Source organism: Colossoma macropomum, unplaced genomic scaffold (assembly GCF_904425465.1).
Source record: "Colossoma macropomum unplaced genomic scaffold, Colossoma_macropomum, whole genome shotgun sequence".
In the NCBI taxonomy this organism is placed as follows: Eukaryota; Metazoa; Chordata; class Actinopteri; order Characiformes; family Serrasalmidae; genus Colossoma; species Colossoma macropomum.
Genome location: NW_023494799.1, coordinates 31,954,051 through 31,974,629, shown reverse-complemented (window position 1 = coordinate 31,974,629; position 20,579 = coordinate 31,954,051). Strand labels below are relative to the sequence as shown.

General features: G+C 41.6%; 1 protein-coding gene across 1 annotated transcript in view; it reads left to right on the top strand.

Moving 5' to 3' along the window:
- Nucleotides 1–20,579, top strand: part of gli2b (GLI family zinc finger 2b) — a 107,564-nt gene that overhangs the window by 41,677 nt on the left and 45,308 nt on the right. The window contains exon 3 of the mRNA XM_036587212.1: nt 15,807–15,912. Within this exon, the coding sequence (XP_036443105.1) occupies nt 15,807–15,912 (106 nt within the window). The remainder of the gene's footprint in view (nt 1–15,806; nt 15,913–20,579) is intronic.

Here is a 20,579-nt window from a genome sequence, read left to right as displayed (position 1 = left end):
CACAATCAAGCCACATATCCCCCTCAACCAAACCCCCGCAATCACAATTGCTCTCATCAGCACAATTACAGTAAGGCAGCCTGTGCCTGGGCCATGCAGCTTGGGTTACGTCCAGCTGAGACTAATGGAGTCATAACATGAAGCCCAAGAGGGGAAACTGCTGTTTATGCCTCTTTTGTCCCATATGCTACAGAGTGGAGGCAGTTACTGAGCATTTTGGCACCTGGCAAGTTATGGGGAAAGTAACTTCTTTGGGAAGTTGCCATCTCTACACCTACGTAGCATTCCCTACCTTAGGGATAGGATGGAATCAAAAATTGGCACTGGACGTTTGTCCCTCAACAGTTAGCCGTTCTTGTCTTCAGTGTACACTCACTAGTCACTTTTTATAAACTCCCTTTAGCTGTGAAACAAACAGTTCTGGTTACCAGCACTTTGCTAAGTAACTGTTTTATAGCTAGCTAACAAGCTAGATCACATAACCAGGTCAGTCATCCTTATTCCTAAAGATTTACACAGCCTTAAACATTACTGGTGTGGCTGCTTGCTATTAAAATTTCTTGATTTGCATGGCATGCTAATAAGGGCAAAATTGCCAGATTGCTTCTATAATTTCAAGCCAGACAATGTTAAAATCCCACTAAAATGCTTGAACAACCATAGAAACAAGGTACAGAAAAATTCAATGGTCAGCATTTTAACCACAGCATTAAATAATTAAACCACCCTGACATCAATACTAACCTGCTGGGTATCGGTAACAGCTGACCTTTGCAAATTAGAAGGTATTTTCTGCTGCACTATCAGTCGTTTGTGTTGTATTTGATAAGAAGAAACAGAAGCTTTTTGAAGCTTTTTTTAGACTCCAGTCAGAAAGGCAAAAAATAGCAAGAAGATTGCAATTAACGAAAGAAACAACTATTTCTCACATACATTTTTAAACTTTTACTTTATAGGCCAAGCAGATCACTGGCCATTCCAGTTTCCAGCTACTGCAGTGCAGTCAGGTAATGCCAATAGATAATCCATGTCATGTCTTGCCATTGAGCGGCAGCAGCCTTCTCTCAACAAAAATGACTAAAATGTATGTCAATCAAAGTTCTGATAACTGATTGGATGTAGGGAGAGGCTAGGCTTATTGGGATACCAGCTGCATTATTAGGCACTGCAGTTTATTTTATTTGCTTTAAAAAAAAACTCACCAAAATTGTGACAAATCAGCCCAAACTTTGTCTGTCTAACAAATCATTTTCCCCTTTCCAATTTAACCAAAAGCAGCCATCAAACCAAAAGTTTGGTGGTAAACTGCTGAATCTGACAACAATGAAGTGACATTAGCAGTCATAGACAAGCTGTTGTGCTTAACACTTCTATGCTGTGAGATCCCTTCCTCTGAGAATGTCCACATTTTTTTTTTAGTTTGCTGACTGTTGCTTAAGTGACTTTATTTTTGTGTCACATTTCCCCCTTTGAGAGGTGCATTGACTTTAAAATGTGCACTTTTCTCCATCTCTTGTAAGCATGGACATCAGACAGATCTGCCCACCAGGAGATTTCCCGGCAGTCCCAATGACCATTCTATTTTGGCCTTACCCACATCCATCCCTTAACCATTATAGGAGATTTTAATCTCACTGTAGGCTAGTTAGCATATCCGTTGGTTTTAATGCACTCCAGAGCTGAGGCTAATTGCAGGACCCGCCTGCTATGGCTTCCGTACAGTGTAAGGGAGTGTAAAAGCTAATTATGTCTCTAACCAGGCCACTCTGCTGAAACAGGGTCAGCATGCCTGTAGTCCCAGCCCCCTCATTAACCCGCACTTTCTCCCTTAAAGCAATTTCAACTGTCACCAACCCCGTTAATTATTCAATTAGGCAGCTTCAATTAATGAGACTGCCAATATTGTTCATGCTTGTTTTACCAGACAAATTAAATCATTGGATTCTTTTAATAATACTCCTGACAGCCAGGTTAAGCCTCAAGAGAAATTCTGATCCAATTATCTATTAAGGCATATCGATTTTCATACCTAGGAAGTCCAAATCTGAACAAGTGGTAACTGTACATTTGTAGCTAAATTCGCTGCACTGGAAGCTTTGACTCTATCTGTGGTAAAACAGATGTGCTGTCCTAAAATACACATTCCAAGTGTTCATTAAATAAACTTTGGTAAACCCCTTGCTGTTTGGGTAAGGGTTGTAAGTATGTTTGATTTCCATGTTTGTTCTCTCATGAGAGGAGAGGCTTGAGTTTATTAGGCCCGCCAGTTCTGCGGGGACAGCCCTTTACCCTTTCTAACCACTGAGCCGAGAGCTGTTTGCCTGCTTGGTGTCTGAGACTTTGGTATTCAGCGGTTGAATGGACAGGGTCAAGAGGTTTCCTGGTGGGGATGCTGAAGGACTGTCCACTCCTTCAGCATAGCGCCTCGCGTCTCACTAGTCTTTACGAGCCAGTGCTTCTACCTCTACATCAATATAACGCAGTTGGGGGGGAGGGCAAAGACCAAGTGGTGTGAGTTTTTGAGGATGTGCAACATAGTCAGAGGCTAGGCTCCTGACCCTTTGTGGATTGGCCTGTTTTTACTGGCATGCTAAAGAGAGTTGAAACACGTGTGAACAAACATTGGAGACAGATGTGAATTTAGACCTTGATTGCTTTCACTACTCTTGTGGGTGTTCACACCTGCCTGCTATGAGATCTTTCTGTCTAAAAAAGATAAATAAAATAAAAAAAAATAATAGGGAGTGTGTCCCCTTCCAACAGAGGCCTCCATGTCGCGCTGCCATGTCTCTATAGTAGCCCAGACACACCAAACACTGGCTCTAGAGAGTGCCTTTCATGGTTTTACGTTAAAGCGGCAGGTTGAATTTGAAGATGTAGAAAGACGAATAACCAGTGCTGCCAGTGCTAACTAACAATTTTGTGTGGATCATAATCATTATTTAGCACAAGAACAAGAAAGGGAAGGTGAATCCTCTTCGACAGAGAAGCAAAAACATGGCAGCCACCCTAGGTTCTACTACATGCTCGGAGAGGGAGGGGTGAAGGAGGGGTATTCAGTTGGTTGCAATCTGCAACTTCACCACTAGATGCACACACTGCACCTTTAATGCCGGTAATATTTTCATGCCATTAATGCGTTTTACTAGCTTGACTATTTAAACCTTCCATAGTTCCAGCCTGAAGCCCAGATGCTCGGACTCTGTTGCTGTGACTCCACCATTGTAGCCCTCGTGTACAGCTTTTAACATGCAAAAAATTCCTTCATGGCTCTTTTGATAAAGACTAAAGTTAATTCCAGCTACTGTCATGTTGTTTTTTTTTGCCACTGAACGATGTCGCGTCTCACATTAGAAAAACACAGTGCTTATGCCAGTAATATTAGTAATATTAGTAACATTAGCACTGGATGGTGCAATCAGGAGACTATGCTGGATGTGTTCACAGGAGACCGAATAAGCATCAAACTACAAAGCCACAGCAAAGTAGAAAGCTCTAGTTTCCCTTAAAACAAGACGTAATGTAGTGCTATGAGAGCAAGAGGGTACAGTCACAGAGTAGCTGGAACATTTAGCCATGGTTTAACTCATTGGACTGGAAACTGCGTTTCACCTTATTTTCATGTCCAGCTTGGATTCCCATGAGTTTCATGTTCATGTGAACCCTGTGTTCACATGTGGAAAATAGTATAATTGAAGTGTTCAAAGTAATAAATACATTCTGATGAAGCTTGTTTTGTCCACTTACATAGCTGTGATAAATTGCACTAATTTTTAAAAGGGAAAAATCTTTCTTTAGGGTCAGATTTGAGCAAAAGATGCAACTAATTGTGATTAATTATGATTCATTATTTTAATCTTTTGACAGCCCTAAAATAAATAAAACTCAACACAATTGATCCCCAGCTCTGGTCCCACAGTAGCCCTGTCGAGCACATTTTGGTGTTTTCACTGCTCTAATTCACCTGATTTAACTAATGAGCTCATTAACAAGCCCTTCCTGAGACGAAGTGAGTGGAGGGGGGCTCTGGAACCTCTGGAATGAGGTGGAGTGTAGTAGCTCCTGTAAAAAACATCTAGTGTTATTGTCATCACAAATGTTTACTGCAAAGATTTTTGACTGTTTAAAGGTTGTATTCATGCAGTCACAAAATCAGCTTTACACGTTCTTGATGAAAAACAGGCAGAACAACAATATTTAGGCCTGGAAACACAGTGAGCGCAGCAGAACCTAGACTGAGAAAAATGAAGAGGAAAAAAAAATATCATGTCCTAACTTTACGAGGTACAGAGACCGGTGTTGTAAAGCACCTCTCCCACGAGACGTTTCAGGACAAATCCAAAAGCCTCGGGCACACAGTCCAGGCAGGGGCCTCCTGAGAGGCTGAACGCTCCCCTCACTACCTCGCCAACCCCCCCATCCTCCCCCGCGAAGCCACAGAGAGCTGAGCACTCGCTGGGCACTCAAGAGAAGCAGCACCCTCCAGCTGTTCCTCATTGAGACTTTACAGGCGTGTCCCCGGCTGAGGTAGAGGGAGCTGTAGGCTACTTGCCGTCTAAAGCCCTATTTGGAGCTGGATTACTTTGTACCTTTGGGAGGTACAATAATTTAAGTGATTACCAACGAGATTTCAGTCCAGTACGAGTCTGCCGTGACCATAGTTTTTAACACAAAACTTATCAATAGACAATAGCATCTTTTGTTTCCTGAAGACAAGATATATAACAGCTAAAACTTTATTTGATGGTGTGTTGGAACGGTCTTGGAAAATTATCACATCAACAGACAGGAGTTACCAGTTTTTATGTGTTAAGGTTTCATCAACCAGAGATGTTCACAAGTCAGTTCATGCAGGTCAGAGTTGAATCTCAAGTCCATCCCTGTCCAATTCAGCACAGTTTCAAGTAAGTGCCATGTTGAAAGGAAAGCGACTTGAAGTGGCTGGTTAATCCGTTGTAAGTATTCTTTATAACTATCTTAATTGCTAATCCAGCTGAAGTTTCAGTATGTTATAGATCACATTCCTTTAAAATGTACTAATACTACAAGTGAATTAGCTATTACACTGACTGTTTAAGCTAAATTGACTACTGTTGACATTACCACTAGCTAACATACTTGCTGTCCAAACTACATGCTATCCAGCCCTTTCAAGCTGTTTTCCCTTCTTTTCCTAAACGATGTCTGTCAAGCTTTGTTCTGTCCATCAGACTGAAAGTTCTTCTGAGGCTCATAAAACTGGAACTAGTAGAACTAGTAGTAGCTGTAGGAGCGCAGCATTGTAATAATGACTGCACATGACTATAGCAAAACTGACAGGAACATGTTCTGTTCTCATCATCCCCCTCTACTCTGCCAACAGCAGTACTAAGGTTTGTCACCTAACTTTTGCCTACAAATACGTTGCATCATCAGGTGAAAGTAACTCCAGGCCTGTGGACGAGTAAAGGGTTAAAGTGAAGGAGAGACAGTGAGCAGCTTTGGACCGAGCAGATGATGTTTATAAAAGTGGGTGGAAGCCTCTGCTCTTACTCAGCGTGGCCCGCAAGCTGAAACACTTCAGCAAACACCCCGAGAGTTAAAGCAAACACTGCAACCTGGCCAAGCCACACTCAGCCATGCAACTACCATCAAAGACCTTCTTCTGTTTAATGGAAAAAAAAAAACTCAGCTCTCTGATTTCCAGACTGTTGACACTGTGATTTTGTAATTATTAATAGGTAATTACCAAAGTTGAACTTGTAGTTGCAGTTATTCATGAGGTTTTTTCTAAAATTCCAGAGTTTCCAGATTTCTTCAAGCCCGTCCCCTATTTATCCTGTATCTTCTGCAGTACTCTCAATTTTACCACATTTGAAGCATTTAAAGTTTTTGCCTCACCAGTTAGCATTGTGCAAACTGCATTGCCTCAAATTGTGTCAAGTTGTGAAGTAAGCTCAAGTAGACTTTCTTATGTGGTTTCTGATTCTGTATGAGTCTCATAAAAGTCCCAAATAAACTATAATTAAGTATGTAGATTGTTTTGTGTGTTTAGAGAATGAATTACATGCTGTAAAGTCAAACATAACCTCTTGCAAGGTAAACACTTCTATGGACATACCCTGGTTTGCGCTGCAATCCTGCACCGAAAGTTTAATAAATTGCCTCTGGACATTCTCATTTTGAGATCACGTCTGGCCCCGCAAGTCAGTGTGAATAAAAATGGATGAAAGTATATTGCATTGCTAAAACCACTAGTGACAACGATTTTCAAGTCTGAGTGTTGTCCATACTTATGTCCATTTTTATCACTTTAACCTGAACCCGCTACGGAACTATGCTTTCCGCCCCTTTGCTGGTTAAAACGGTACTTAGATCCCAGTTCTGCACCATGCTCTATTTTGGAGCAGTGCCTGGGGCCCCAGGAGGCCATGCAGGGCATCCTGGAGCATGACGGATGAGGTCGAAGTGGCTATTTCTGCCTGAGGAGTCATCTATCACTGCTCTGAGTGCACACAATTGAGGAGATGCAGACGAGAGTGGCACACTGTCCAGCCATTGAGAAGATGCAGAGGAGGCCGTTCTTTCTTAGCTACTTCTGGCTTTTTAGCAATGTTCAGCATGTGACCTCTGTCTGCTATGAAGCAAAACAGTGTCACACCACCTTCCTCGCCCCAGCCCAACCTCAGAGGATTGAAAGGCTAGTTAGCTATGACTAGCCAAAGTCGCTCACAGCAGCTGGTTTTCAGGCTTTATTTTTAGTTTTTCCCCCCTTTCCACCTTGCTTTTTCTAAATGAGCCACGTCCTCGTTCAATTTACAGATGCGCAGAAGGAGTAATTCTTGTGTACCTGATGCCGCCTCTGGGCCAGGAGTAATCCCCATCGCCGCCTAGCAAGGGTTCCACAGGGCTAATATGAATGTAAGCAGGGGAGCACAGTGACAGCGCCCGCAGAACACACCAATTTAATGTATTGTTTTTTAATTATCACTCTCATTCATTCACCCCAGCACCTCTTCTTTCTCTCTCTCCCTCTCTCTCTCTCTCTCTCTCTCTCCGACAGCACTCCTTTTATCATCGCGCCAGTCTTAAAGATAATAAACTTTTGCTTAAAGGTAATTACTTAATCTGGACAAACCTGTGTGTTAAGCAGAGCTATTAAGAGCAGGGGTGATAAATCAGAGTGTAGAGGGGGCTGGGTGATTACAGCACAGTGTAATCAGTCTTGGAGACCCTTGCCGTCCTAAGTACCGAAATTACACAAACAGCATGCTAACAACATGCTGCTGACGACGGGGCAGGCAGTGGAGGCACTTCAGAGCCTGATGCTCCATTCTAACCCTCAGCGCTATGATGCATGGACCTTATTAGCAGCGGGCCCAGACGCAGCTGAAGGATGCTGATAAGTGACCCCCTGCTCCGGCCCTTGCCCCTGCAGTTGCAAGCCCAAGCCTGACCTTCTGAGCTTAGTTTGGATGGCCAAACCCGCAGCTCAGCCCCCTCTTAGTATGGCTAAAATACCATATTGGGATTATATTGCTACATATTGCAGGATGCCTTGCAATATCTTTAAACTAAATGGTGAATCCATGATGTGACAAAGATCAACCTACATTATTTTGACCCAAATTAGTAACGTTTTTTTGTTATCATTTTGGAAAAAGTGCACAGAAACTCACCAGGAACATTTGAGGTTGGTCTGGATGTTCACACCATGCAGTGGAAAACTGATTAGTTAGAAGTCTCATTTGCATATTGTAGCGTTTTTTAAAGCCAATGTTGCCATAGCGTTTAAGGAACAATATATTGGTGCAGCCATACTATGCTAAGTAAGGATTTCACCAGGTCATTGTATTTATTGCTGTGCGAAATTGAGAGACATCCCTTATTTATTTAATTGCCAATCAAAACAAACAAATATATCAAATTGTTTGCTATTTAGTGTGTCCACTTTTACCTATATTATAGATTCTGTTCTTTTCTAGAAACTTGCTTTCAGTTTTTCAAAGAAATCTGCAGGGATATTTTTCCACACCTCCAAAGATCATTCTTGGAAGTCGGTTGCATTTTCTGCTTCTCACAATCCAAATAATCCCAAACACATCACTGATGTTGAGGTCTGGACTCTGGGGTGGTCAGTCTATTGCTCTGAGAACACAAGCAGCTTCTTTTTTCTTTCTTTTTTTTTTGTCTGTTTACTTTTCTCAGTAGTGGCTTCTTGACAGCTACACATCCTTTCAGACTCACAGGGTTGTGTTGTCTGACTTTTGCACAGTACTGCAGACATGCGGCTTCATTATTTGTAATTCCCTACAGGGATAATGGTGACGTCACTTCCTGTAAAAAAAGTAGAATAGAAATAAAATGTCGGCCACAGTTCCATTAAACATTGGTGTTGCATTCCGAAGCACAAAAAGCATACTGAGCTTCTGAAAGCGCCAGAGGCTCGGAGTCACCTTTGCACATCCCGAAATGGGTTTCAAGATGGGGCCCGATGGTGTGTAATAGCTGGCATGATGATGTGTAGTTAGGCCTCTAGCCAGCTTGTTCCAGAAGAATTTCCTGTCTAATTTCCCCTCCTGCTTCTCTGGGTAGGACAGAATGCCTTTTAATTACAGCGCCTTAAACCGGCCTGCTCGGAGGATCATTACCATTATTGAGCACTTCCTATAAGATGGAACCACTTTAGCCTTTTAGATCCGAGGATTAGGACTCGGCAAACACAGGAGAGAAGCGTTTGTGTGCCCTGAATATTCAAAGCATGGTTACAACAGAACAAACCACTTAGCCTCAAGGGATAACTTATTATCTTATTTAGGGACAGATTATGGATTTTATCTGTAGTCTGGTTAAGCAGACTAAGGACATGTTTGATGAGAGTGATTTCCTCATAGAGAGCAGAGGCTGGTGTACTTTGAGCCCTCTTTCAAGAAGCACCTGTCCCTCCTTGTGCTTTAACAGAATGTAAGTTTAGATTACAGAGCTGAAGTGCCACATTGTTTTTTCTTTTTGCCTGAACAGACATTTTTTTCAGAGCTGTGTGGATCAGATTTAAACCACTTTCAAATGTGCTCGTAGATTGGATACATGTACGAAACTTGGTCATTTGACTGAAATAATGCATTCGGACAGTCACCGCAAGGCAATTGCACTGAAACACCTGACAAAGCAGGAATCTCAAGTAAGTTACATGTTATCAAAGGTATGACATTCTGTGCTACTATATGAGAGTGAGTGATGTCATTGGTCCAGTGGATGTACAGATTGTTTGTATGATACATTTGGTGATGATACAAATGGCCAGTAGTTATCAGAACTCTCTGAAAGCACCTTCAGAAGAGTCAAATCATCAGACGTGTGAAAAAATGTGAATTGAGCAATAGTGAACAACCTTACAGCTTAAATTCGCCGCATTATGATTTAGCACTCATCCCAACCTGCAGCTCCGGAGCAATGATGAAAAAGTCATTTGCCCCACTGCACTGGTCCCCCCAGATGTGAAAACAAATGTTATCACCCAAAGACTAATAGATAGCGAGGGCCTGAGTTGGGGAGTGCAGTTCGGCGCGGGCCCCCCGGGGGATGGAGCTAGCTTCAGCAGGTAAACGCCCCTCTTGAACTCTCTAGAGCGCTCGCCTTTTGTTCTCCCAGCCGCTCGTGAACAATGGAGCTGTCCATGTGATAGAAGAACCCAAGCCCACGCGATAGAATAACTAACCCAAGCCCGGTCAATCTCTCCAGCGCCTGTGCCCGAGATGGCCGCGGGACGGACCGGCCTACCCCAGCCCCAGGCCTCCTCTGGGGGTGAGCCTGAATGAGCGGCCTGACATGAAAAATGTGACCACTGGAAATAACACTGGTAATGCGGATAATTGAGGCAGAGCACTGATGAATGGCAGTGTGTGGAGCAATGTGGGGCTTTAATGACGCTGAGAGGGGGGGGTTTAATGCTGTTTAATCTTACTTTTTTTTTTGCTTTGGTCACCAAAAAAATATGGGTTGGGTATGTTTACATTGTCATAAATTATTGACAATGTTTTGTTTTTGGTGTGAATTTCTTACACGCTTTCCAACCTCTAGTTTTGTTTTATTTTGTACTTTGCTTATTTCTAATCAGCCAACTCACTTAAAAGTTCTCCTTTTTCCACATAGCTAAGTAGACTGGGTTGATTAAGATTCAGGGAGGTGCGTGTGACTTCAGCACGGGAGAATTCCAGCAGAGGACGGCTCTCGCTGCTCTCTGTCATGTTTTGCTGACCCAGTTCTCCACACTCTTTGTTTTTCAGGCCTTCCTCAAGCCCCCCCATTAGCCCCTCCAATAACTCACCCATAGCATTAGTTAAGGGGCATTAACTGGGGCTGGGAGCTGAATGAAGCTGTTTTCGTCTGCATCCACTCAACGGGCCCGTGCACTCACACACAGGGCTATTATACTGCTTGCGGAGCGTCAGGAGTGAAAATTATCCCCCCTGCCCTTTTCGGAGGACAGAGAGTGAGAGGTTCCCAGCAATTTGGGCTTGTGTTCAATCAAATAAGCTTCATTGTCTGGTGTACCGTTGCAGCTGCTGGAGTTTTGTGAAGTGGCTGTGCTTTAATAGGAAGCTTTTCTGCTAAAAGGTCAGATTTGAGCGGTCCCGTACGAAGCGCCCAGTTAGGCAGGCTCGGTGGTGGTGGTGGCGGGGGGGCTCTCCAGGTTGCGCCTCATGTTTTTCAACAGCTGCGCAGCGTTATTGTTGTGCTTTCTGAATGTCAGGTGTGTTTTATGGTGTTTTTCGCATCAATTAAACCCGACCCGGGGCATTTTCCATGACAAATGCAGTAAAGAAGGAGGATGACTTAAGCAAGTCACGCACTGGGCCTGCAGCTCCAGGGCCCAGCGCTCACCACGGATTATTTTACACCAAACGCGAAAAGCATGTGTTACATATTTATAGCCAAGGCAATTATGGACTTGGTAATGTTCCTACGTATTATAAAATTTGTGACTTGTTTCACTGTCTCAACTGAGGAGCATTTGTAAGCCATTTTCCATAGCGTGTGATTATGCAGAAGCCTAGGTCCAAATATTACAGTGTGTGGACATGTACAGTCATTCGTAAATGTTTGAGCGCCTCTCATCAAATGACAAGTTTGGTTGATTTTCTTAGTGAAAATAAGTTATAACATCCTCTAAAGAGAACACACTTCTGCACATTTTAATGCATTGTCACTTTTTATTTGCTGATTTTAACACACACACACACACACACACACACATACATTTTCTAAGCCGCTTATCCTTCTGGGTCACGGGAGGAGCTGGAGCCTTTCCCTGCAGTCATTGGGCGGAAGACAGAAAACACCCTGGACAGGTTGCCAGTCCATCGCAGGGCAGACACACAGACATATACATTCACATACACATTCATACCTAGGGGCAATTCAGCATGTCCAATTGGCCTGACTGCATGTCTTTGGACTGTGGGAGTAAACCGGAGCACCCGGAGGAAACCCACACGGACACGGGGAGAACAGGCAAACTCCACACAGAAAGGACTCTGGTCGCCCAGCCGGGATGATTTTAACATTTTGGAAAAGACATTCTGTATTTGATGTTTTATATTTTCCAGCATAATATTTATTCAGCAAATTAATAGAAATTTTATGCTAAAATTTGCAGAAATATGCATTATTTAATTTTGTTCTCTGTAGAGGATGTCTTAATTTATCTTTTAGAAAATCAACAAAATATGTAATTTGCCCAGGGCTGTTCAAACTTTTGCAAAGAATTTTACCTAATTAAAGTGTTTTATACCAAATAAGCCTGTTTTCTTTGTCAGATTGCAGCTACTTAAGATGTTAAATATCTCTTGAATAATTATGTCTAACCAGGTTTATGTATCACACGTAAATATCGGTGACAGTATTTGTGATAGTTGTACTTCGGAAATAATGCCACACATTTTATCCCATTTTTGTGATCTCATCACTCTTCAGCACTCATACCTTTCAGGTATTTGTACCTTTTGGCATATTTTCAATATGTGCTTTTAACAGTAGTTAAGACAGTTGACAAATCACTGTTTAGGCAAACCTGCTCTTCCAAGGAAGGCGCATTGATGAAAGTGAAGCTGAGGGTAAGAAAACCTTTTTTCTTACTTGACTTACAAGTAACAACAAAGAAGTTCGCATTTAAAAAGAAGGCAAAGTGTCCCCAAACTTTTGATGGCGTACTTTTGAGAAGAGTCACAGAGAGGGTGAGAGAGAAAGAGAAGAGGGTCATTTTCTGACTTTTGGTCCATTCTTGTCCATCATGCTGTCATGCAGGGCGAGCTATGGATCAAGAGAGAGGAGAGCGAAAGAGAGAGAGAGAGAGACAAAGAGAAGGATGGATGAGGCCAGAGTGCTGACTCACAGCAGTGTTGAGCGTGTGGGGCCCCTTGAGGCCCACTGTGGGCACCTCAGGTATAGATAATGATCTGTGCCCCTGACCCCTCGCCCCCTGCGGGTCACCCGCTTTCTCCCGCCGCAGAGCGTGACGCCCCAAGAATTTTAATCCGGGCCAGAGATGCTCACACCTCTCCTCTCCTCTCCTCTCCTCCAGAGAATTATGTATCAGCTCTTTACAATTAGTCCTGAGTGCTAAAGCCCTATAAACAGAAGCACTTTGTGATTTCTGTGTTCACATTACAGGGTTGAAGGGGCAAAACTTCACAGCACTTCAGTGCACCTCATATCTGGACGTTGCCCATGTCTGCATTTAAAAGCTATCCTGATTCATTGGACGTGCATTGTCATTGAATCTCTGTATAATATAAACGCAGTGCATTCAGCCTGTCATCATTCATAGCTTAAAAGGGATATCCACCGACTTTTAAAAATTCCTGCATAATTTACTCATTGAAATGTAAGTCGTTCATAGTGGTTTGAACTTAGTTCATCCTGGAGAAACTTATCAACTCTTTACAGTGGTGTTGATAGAAACCAGAAGCCACAATGCAAATATAGCCATTTTGTCTTCTGAGCGTTTGTATATAATGTTGGTGATATAGCAATGCCCTGCGTGTGCCTCTCCAACTAAACAATGTGTTAAAACACTTAAATCTTATAAACTTTTATAAACAATCTCTCAAGCATTAGGGAGTGTATTTGTAACCGTTCCATGCCATAACTTTACGTGATGTAGCTTTCAGAGGCATTAAACGCTTGGATGTCTGGTTCCTATCTCTGCCATTGTGAACAATTCTGACTCTCTCTAAAGCGCATCATTTTACATCAAACCACTCTGAAGGACTGTTTACATTTCAACTTCAAAATGTAATTTAATCATGTAGAAAATTTTCTTTTACAGTAAGATGGCTGGAATGCTCTGCACCATGACTTCAAGCCAAATATGAGTCTGATTTAAGAATGTTGAAATATTGCATGGGGAGAAGGCGCATGTATATGTGACGTCATAACGGGGTGATGATCCGATTACTGTGATGTTGTTGTTAATGCCAATGATGTTAAAAGCAAGAGGCTGTTAATGGCAGCAGCTAATTTAATTATAAAAAGTGCACATGCAGAGCAGAGGTGTGTTTACACTACTAACAGATATGGGTGACCTGATAGATCTAAGCAAATAAATTAGAAGCTTGAATAGTAAAGGAAGCTCATGATGGTAATAGTGCGGAAGTGGAGCAGCAGTGTTAATGTTCTCGTAGAATAAAGCGAGAAGAAAAGCAGAGGAGTTACAGGAACAGAGTTGCTAATTAGAAACAAAGCTCTGTAAAGAATTTAAGACTTTGAAAGCCACACTCTCATGGCACAAAAAAAACAAACTTGCCCGCGCAAAAGATCAACTGCGGTTTCTCGTTATCACAACAGCTAATGAAGGCCACTCGGGTTTAATGGGCTATCCTGAGCCAGGAGAGGCTTTATTACAGGAAAGCGTCGATTTTGATCCTCTTTCATTCCAAATAAAAAAGCCTCACAAAAGGAGCCATAATGAAGAAAATGCCCAGCTAATATAAACGAGGCCAACTGTAAACGCAACAGCTTTGCTTGGTATAAAAAGTTGCTAAGCAGCACACACACTTCTTATTAATGAGTCTGTATTCTGTTTCAAAGCCATCACAGAGTTTGTTGGGGGTTTTTTTTTTCAGTTTTTAGCGCTGCTTCTATGAACAGTCCATGATTCATACATTCCACACAAAAACCAACTCAAGCTTATAAACCCACTTAACCTTCTCAAATGATAAAAAATGGGTTTTAGTCCTTGGTTTGGGGGCATTAAGTTGTAGGTGTTAATGCCTGATTGATTTTTTTATTTATTTATGTTTTATGTCAGGGATAATGCATATCAGTGAACCTAAGTGTTTGCCAACCGGCTAAACAAACAAGAAACGAAAACACTGAATAAACAGTTCAAAGAAACAATAAATTAGTAGTGTAATGTGTAATTAGGTAATGTGTTATAATGTGTTAGCACAAGCACTTATTAACGGCACATTTTTTTTTATCACCATTAACACATTTTCTAGTTTGATACTTCAAACCATTCATACTTCCAGCCTGAAGCCCAGCTGCTCATGTGCTATTGCTTTGACTTTGCAGCCGTAGCCACTGTTGTTGCTTTTACTGGAACTTGGTGATGAAAACTGGAAATTGTGTTCACTTTATTTTCATGTTCACCCTGCGTTGTTCAAGTTCATATGAAATCATGTGTTCGTTTCATTTATTGAAAATAATGTTATTGAGTTATTGAAAGTGATAAATACATTCTTATGAAGATTATATTATCTGCTCATCTGCAGTCATTGCAAAAGTTTGAAATTATATGCTTTGTTGATTTTCTAAGTGAAAAGAAGTGAACACATCCTCTACAGGGAACATACTTAAATATGGCAGTTTCTGCAATTTTTAGAGCACAATTTCTTTTAGTTGCCGAGTTTGAGATGTTGTAAAAAAATGTAATATAATTTTTTTTTTTTTCGGGTGGTAAATTCAGCAGCTTTCCACCCAGTGAGCGCTGGGATAGGCTCCAGCACCCCCGTGACCCAAGAGAATAAATGGCTTAGAAAATGTGTATTTGTGTGTGTGTGTGTGTGTGTGTGTGTGTGTGTGTGTGTGTGTGTGTGTGTGTGTGTGTAATTTCAGCAAATGACCAGGGGTGCCCAAACTTTTGCACAAGACTGTAGCTATAGCAAAATGCACTGTTCTTAAAATGAAAAAATCTCTGTTTACAGAGAGGAGCAACACAGTTTATATACAAAAAAACCAGATTCAGTTTATATGCATACATGTTAGTACAGCAGTGTACAAGACTGGACTGTGTGTGTGTGTGTGTGTAGAGTTGGGGGGATCCAGATGTGGTCCCGGCTGGTTGTGTGTGCACGCGTGTGTGTGTGCGTGCGAGACGTGTTGCCTGGCCGTGGCTACAGCACTGGAGCTGGGCAGAGGAAGGCTTCTCCCCGTGCTGTCAGCCCCGCTTTGCGTCCAGGCCGCACTTCTCCTTGATAGCGTCCATCATTCGCGCTAGTTCAAAGAGCCTCTAGCTGCAGGTCTTTGTCAAAAGCCCAGTTGGATATCTTTTATGTTTGAGATGTAGGATTTCTTAGGATGACTTTGATTATTTATTTATTCCACTTCTCTTGTGTGATAGTGCCAATATTTTACACGAAACTGCTCGGGCCTGCTCTGAGACTCATCTTACTTTATTGTAGAGCTTTTGGCTTTGAAATTTATTTTTTTGAAAAGTCTGGCTCTTTTTTTCATTATTTTTTTTGAAGTTTCTTACTCTTTTTTTTCTCTCGCTCTCTCCCTCGTTCCCTCTATCTCCCCTTCTCACTCTCTCTCTTCTACAGGCCCTCACCACATCTTCCCAACTTTCCACACTCCAATCCCCATTGACATGCGTCACCATGAAGGCAGATACCACTACGAACCTCACGCCCTTCACGCCCTGCACGGGTAAGTCCTGCAGCCTTCTCCTTTCCTGTATAAAGGGCCCAAGTTCTACTCTTTCCTTGTATTTTATTCAATTTTTCAACACTTATACCAAAACATAGTAGTAGGTAGTGTGGCCAAAACTTTACATCATGTTATAATTAAACTATCTGAAGTTTTGCTATATATTATGGTATATGTATTTTTTTTTTAAATAAAACAATTTTAGATGCTTAAGTACACCTATTTTTGTAGATAGAGTAACAGTGTCTTGTTATTTTGGGATGTCCCTTCACTTTAATAAGAACTATTTTTTAATAACCAAAGTAAATCTGAATTTTTATTGTGCAAAATAGTAAAAACAAAACTGAACAATATATAGATAAAGGTATGTCTGTATTGCTTTCGTTTTGTATATTTGTCCCATATACATGTGCTTCTGTTTGTCATACGCTGCTGGAATGGACAAGGCAGGGAGACTGAAATGTTGTCTGATACAGCTGACTGAGTCACATGGCTCCTCATCCAGGCCTATTGAACGGGTGTCCATGTTAAGCTAAGGCCAACCCCAAAAGACATGTCCACTGCCTTAAAAACAAAGTGGACTGCTTCAGATGCAACTTACTCGGCAGAGGGAGGTGGTTGAGTTTTCATTTATAACTTGACTGAAACATCCCTGACTTAGCCATCCAGCTGAAACATTAGTGTGGTTTGCACTGTTTGTACATTGAATTAACTGGGAATATTTGTGGCATATCGGTATAATGGTAATGACAAAACTCATACAAGAGAAAGAATTTAACTGGTATACCGGTTCATCTGCTACTACAGTTTGGGCTAAAACATACAGGATAAGCTGGACAGTGTCCCCACATCTTCCACTTCCAGCTTTGCTGCAAACTTCCTGCAGGAACAGCACTCCTTATCAATTGGTGGGCTAAACAGGAGGCTGAATGAGTTGTCTTATGTAAATATTGTGATGGAACTAACAGTACAACCATGGCAGATCCAAACTGGGTTATTTTTGCAGCTTAATTTCCATATATACTGTATGGACCTGGGGAGGGAATGGTATGGGTATGTTTGAAACAATAACAGCCAATCTGTTATTTAGATCTTCAGATTGCATTTGACAGGGTGATGCCAGATGCAGAGCAGATACAGCTTGATTTAATTCTTGGAAAGTTCACGAAGTGTTTTTTTTTTCCTCTCAAATCAGAGATATGTTTTCCTAAACGGATCTCAAAACACTTTGGCTCTCCCCTGCAGGGTGTGATTTCCCAAACACTGGCCAGTTAAATATGAAAGACAGATGAGAGCTTTATGATCATGTCCGTAAAACAGAATCTTAACATTTACCCTCAAATCCCTCTTACTCTGCGTCAATTGGATATGCTCAGGCATTTGGCATCCACAGCCTAAAGAGAAAAATGCCCATGCTCTCTTCCTTTAACAAAGCTTTTACGTTTGAGTTTAGTCAAGTGTAGAATGTGCTGTATACACTAGATAGCACACCTAGGTCATAATAAGACAATACCCCCACCCCCCCGATCTTTCAGCTGTGCAATCGACTACTCTGGGTCCAAAACGGCATCCCAGGCCACCACGGTAATCTAGGGTAACCTCAAGACCCATGCACTCTTAAGCGTCCCACATGAATTTTGAAACAGGGGCTTGGTGTTGTACAAGCTGAACGTTAAGTGGGCCAAACTAGTGGCCAAACTAGTTTTGAAGTTACACTTTGTTGTTGTTTTTGCAGGTTTTCTTTTTTCTTTTTTTTTTTTAGTACTACACATTCAATTCAACTTTAAAGTATATTTCTTGTTTTTTTTTCTGTTGAAATGGGGTCTGCTGGCTTCAAGCTAGGTTTTATCTTAAGAAAAGGGCTGAATAAATCAATAGAATTCGGGAAGTTGTGTTCTTACATTTTAAATTCACAGATTTGATGGTGATACATACGGTGTGCCTGGTAGCAGCCAGCCTATTCATCATACACAGTGGCGAGTATAGGGTGGGGTTGGGGGGGGCTGTCTTACTACTCGGCCACCTTGATTAATGTGATTTGATCTTGACAGTGGACCCCTAATTCATCAAGACCTTGATCTAGCTGTCTTTCCCTCTGCCTGTGCCAAATTCATCTAATTACAGGGACGTTGTGCAGCAAATTAAGCGCAGTGTCGCTCGTGGCATGCCGAGGCACTTTGTTACAGTGTGTCAGAGGGCACCGCTCTGATTGTCTAACATGACATCTCCGTACAGTGCGCTTTATCATTGTTTGCATATACCATAATGAGGGTGCTGGTTATTTTGTCAGAGCTGTCAGCTGAGCTGCGGCAGGAAACTTCTCTATTGGGGCTTTTTTTTTCCTGGTGCAACGAGCGATGCTTTTGCTGTCTCTTCAACTGGCTTGGATGACAGCGGACGAGGCGATTCATCTGTGGAGCAGAGCAGGGCACTGTGGGAATTCTCACAGCGGAGACAGAGAGGGCCGGGGGCTACGGAACGAGCCACCCACTTGTCTCACTCGCTGACACACGCATGTCGACACAAACTTCCCCTGCTCTCCGCACCGCTCAGTGTCAGAATGCAGCCACAGCTAAAGACATCACTTTGAACTGAGGAAGGAAAAGCAGCGTGATGCCTGACATAGCTTATGTTGTTTTGATTTGTGGTCTATAGTGGGCCTGTTTTAGATATGGTCTAAAGAGCAGTCAAGCGACATAAAGCAATAGTTTGGCGAGAAATCAAATTTATCCCATTTTCCTCAAATGTAGTCAGTCGGCCAAGACATTTGCGGTGTCTGAAGTTTGCTTCTTTAGTTTTGCAGTGGAGCTACAAAGCTAATGTACTGTAACAATGGAAACTTATATTGTACCAATAGACCCTTTTTGCACTTCTGGATTCATCATAGTAGGGAAAATTACAGCAAAGGTGGTGTTAATGAATGAGAATGTAGATTACAAATTTATTTTCCGTCCTCATTAAGGCATTTTATATAATTTTTCCACTGTTGACATTGTTCGTTTGGTGGAGCAGGTTCATTTTTATAAAGGAGCAAGCTTGGCAGGCCACAGGCTTTTCTTTAAGAATTACCTACACGATTATGAAGGTAAGGATCTCATAATAAGCAATCCAGTGAAATCAGCTAATATTAGCTTTCTGATTTAATTTTACATTTTCACATGTGTTGTTTAACGGTCGGTCATGTTGTTTTGTACAGTGTCCAGTGTTGTAAATGGCCAAAACTTACACTCACACCAAACTTAATGCAGACAATGCTTGCGAGACTCTTGCAATTCCAGGTGACAGTTTCGGTTTTAACTTCAGGTGCAGTCTAAACAAGTTTACTCTTCTGCCAATAGCTAGCTAGCTGTCAGGCTCTCAGTTGCATTTATTACCAAGAATAATAACAGCACACCGGTTAGTTAGCCGTCCAGAGCTGTAGGCAATTATTCAGACTGCCCGGCCGTTAAAGCCAACATGAATGAGTTCAGCACATGCTCCAGTATAAAGTGGTTTGGAGCAGCTTAGAAATCTTGATCACTTTCCCTTTCACTAACAAGAGTTCACCAAAAAGTTATTTTGATTTTTGAGATGTGCTCTCTGCCACCGCTAACTATATTCAGAGCCAAATCAGTGTTGCCAGATTGAGTAGGATCAGCATTGTAATGCAGCTTGCTGTGAAATAATTGACCTCGATATTATCATGATATAGAGCAGTTAGCCAATAATAAACATAGAAACTACTCCTATTCAGTAAATAAAATGATACTTATCTTTTATTTTTGTAATAGAATATTAAAAAATTAGATATACTATTCAATATAATACTTGAAAATGAAAATATTGAATAATTCAACCCTAGTGTCAATACATGCCAACATCATCAGCATATAACCCTGCAGCAAATCCACACAGTTTACTGGCTCATCTACCTAACATCAGCTAACTACAGTAACACCATCAGTTTTTAATTTATTAATCGATAATATTTTCTTTCCTCTTCCCAGACAGATTTTTACCTTCTTTAAATCAGCGGCACTAAAAGTAGCATACTTTTAATCTGTGATGCTTGCCCCTTTCTGAAAAGGAACGCTGCTCCAACAAACGAACGGCTCTTTGTGGAAAAATTAGGTAGATACTTTAATGAGGATGTAAAAATGATGAGTCTTCTGTATTATCATTTATTAAACACCACCACTGCAGTAATGTTTTCCCTACTATGATGACTTCGAATACAGAAGTGTCGAAAGGGTCCATTAGCAAACAAATGGACAAATGTATGTACAAAATGCAGGCTTCAAAACCTCTGTTGGTCTCTGCTGATGCAGAGAAGTCACCTAGTGTCAGAAACTGCATGAGCAGGGGTACTTAACAACTCAACATTGTTTGAGGAACTGTCATGATTTAGGCATGCAGTTTGCACAATGCTGATTTGTTGGTGTAAGCTCCTATCACTTAACATTAGTAGCTAACCTAATCACATTACAGTAGCCATGTAGCTCCAGTATAAAACTAAAGGAGCAAACTTTGGTAACCAGATGTCTTTGACACTTACATCTAGAGTAATTTGTGTAAATATGTCTGAATTTCTCTGCACATCAATGAAATAAGCAGTCTCTCTCTCAAAAGCAAAAATTCTGGCTGACAGAAAATTGCACGTGCAGCAGACAGAAGCTGGAATGTTTTGG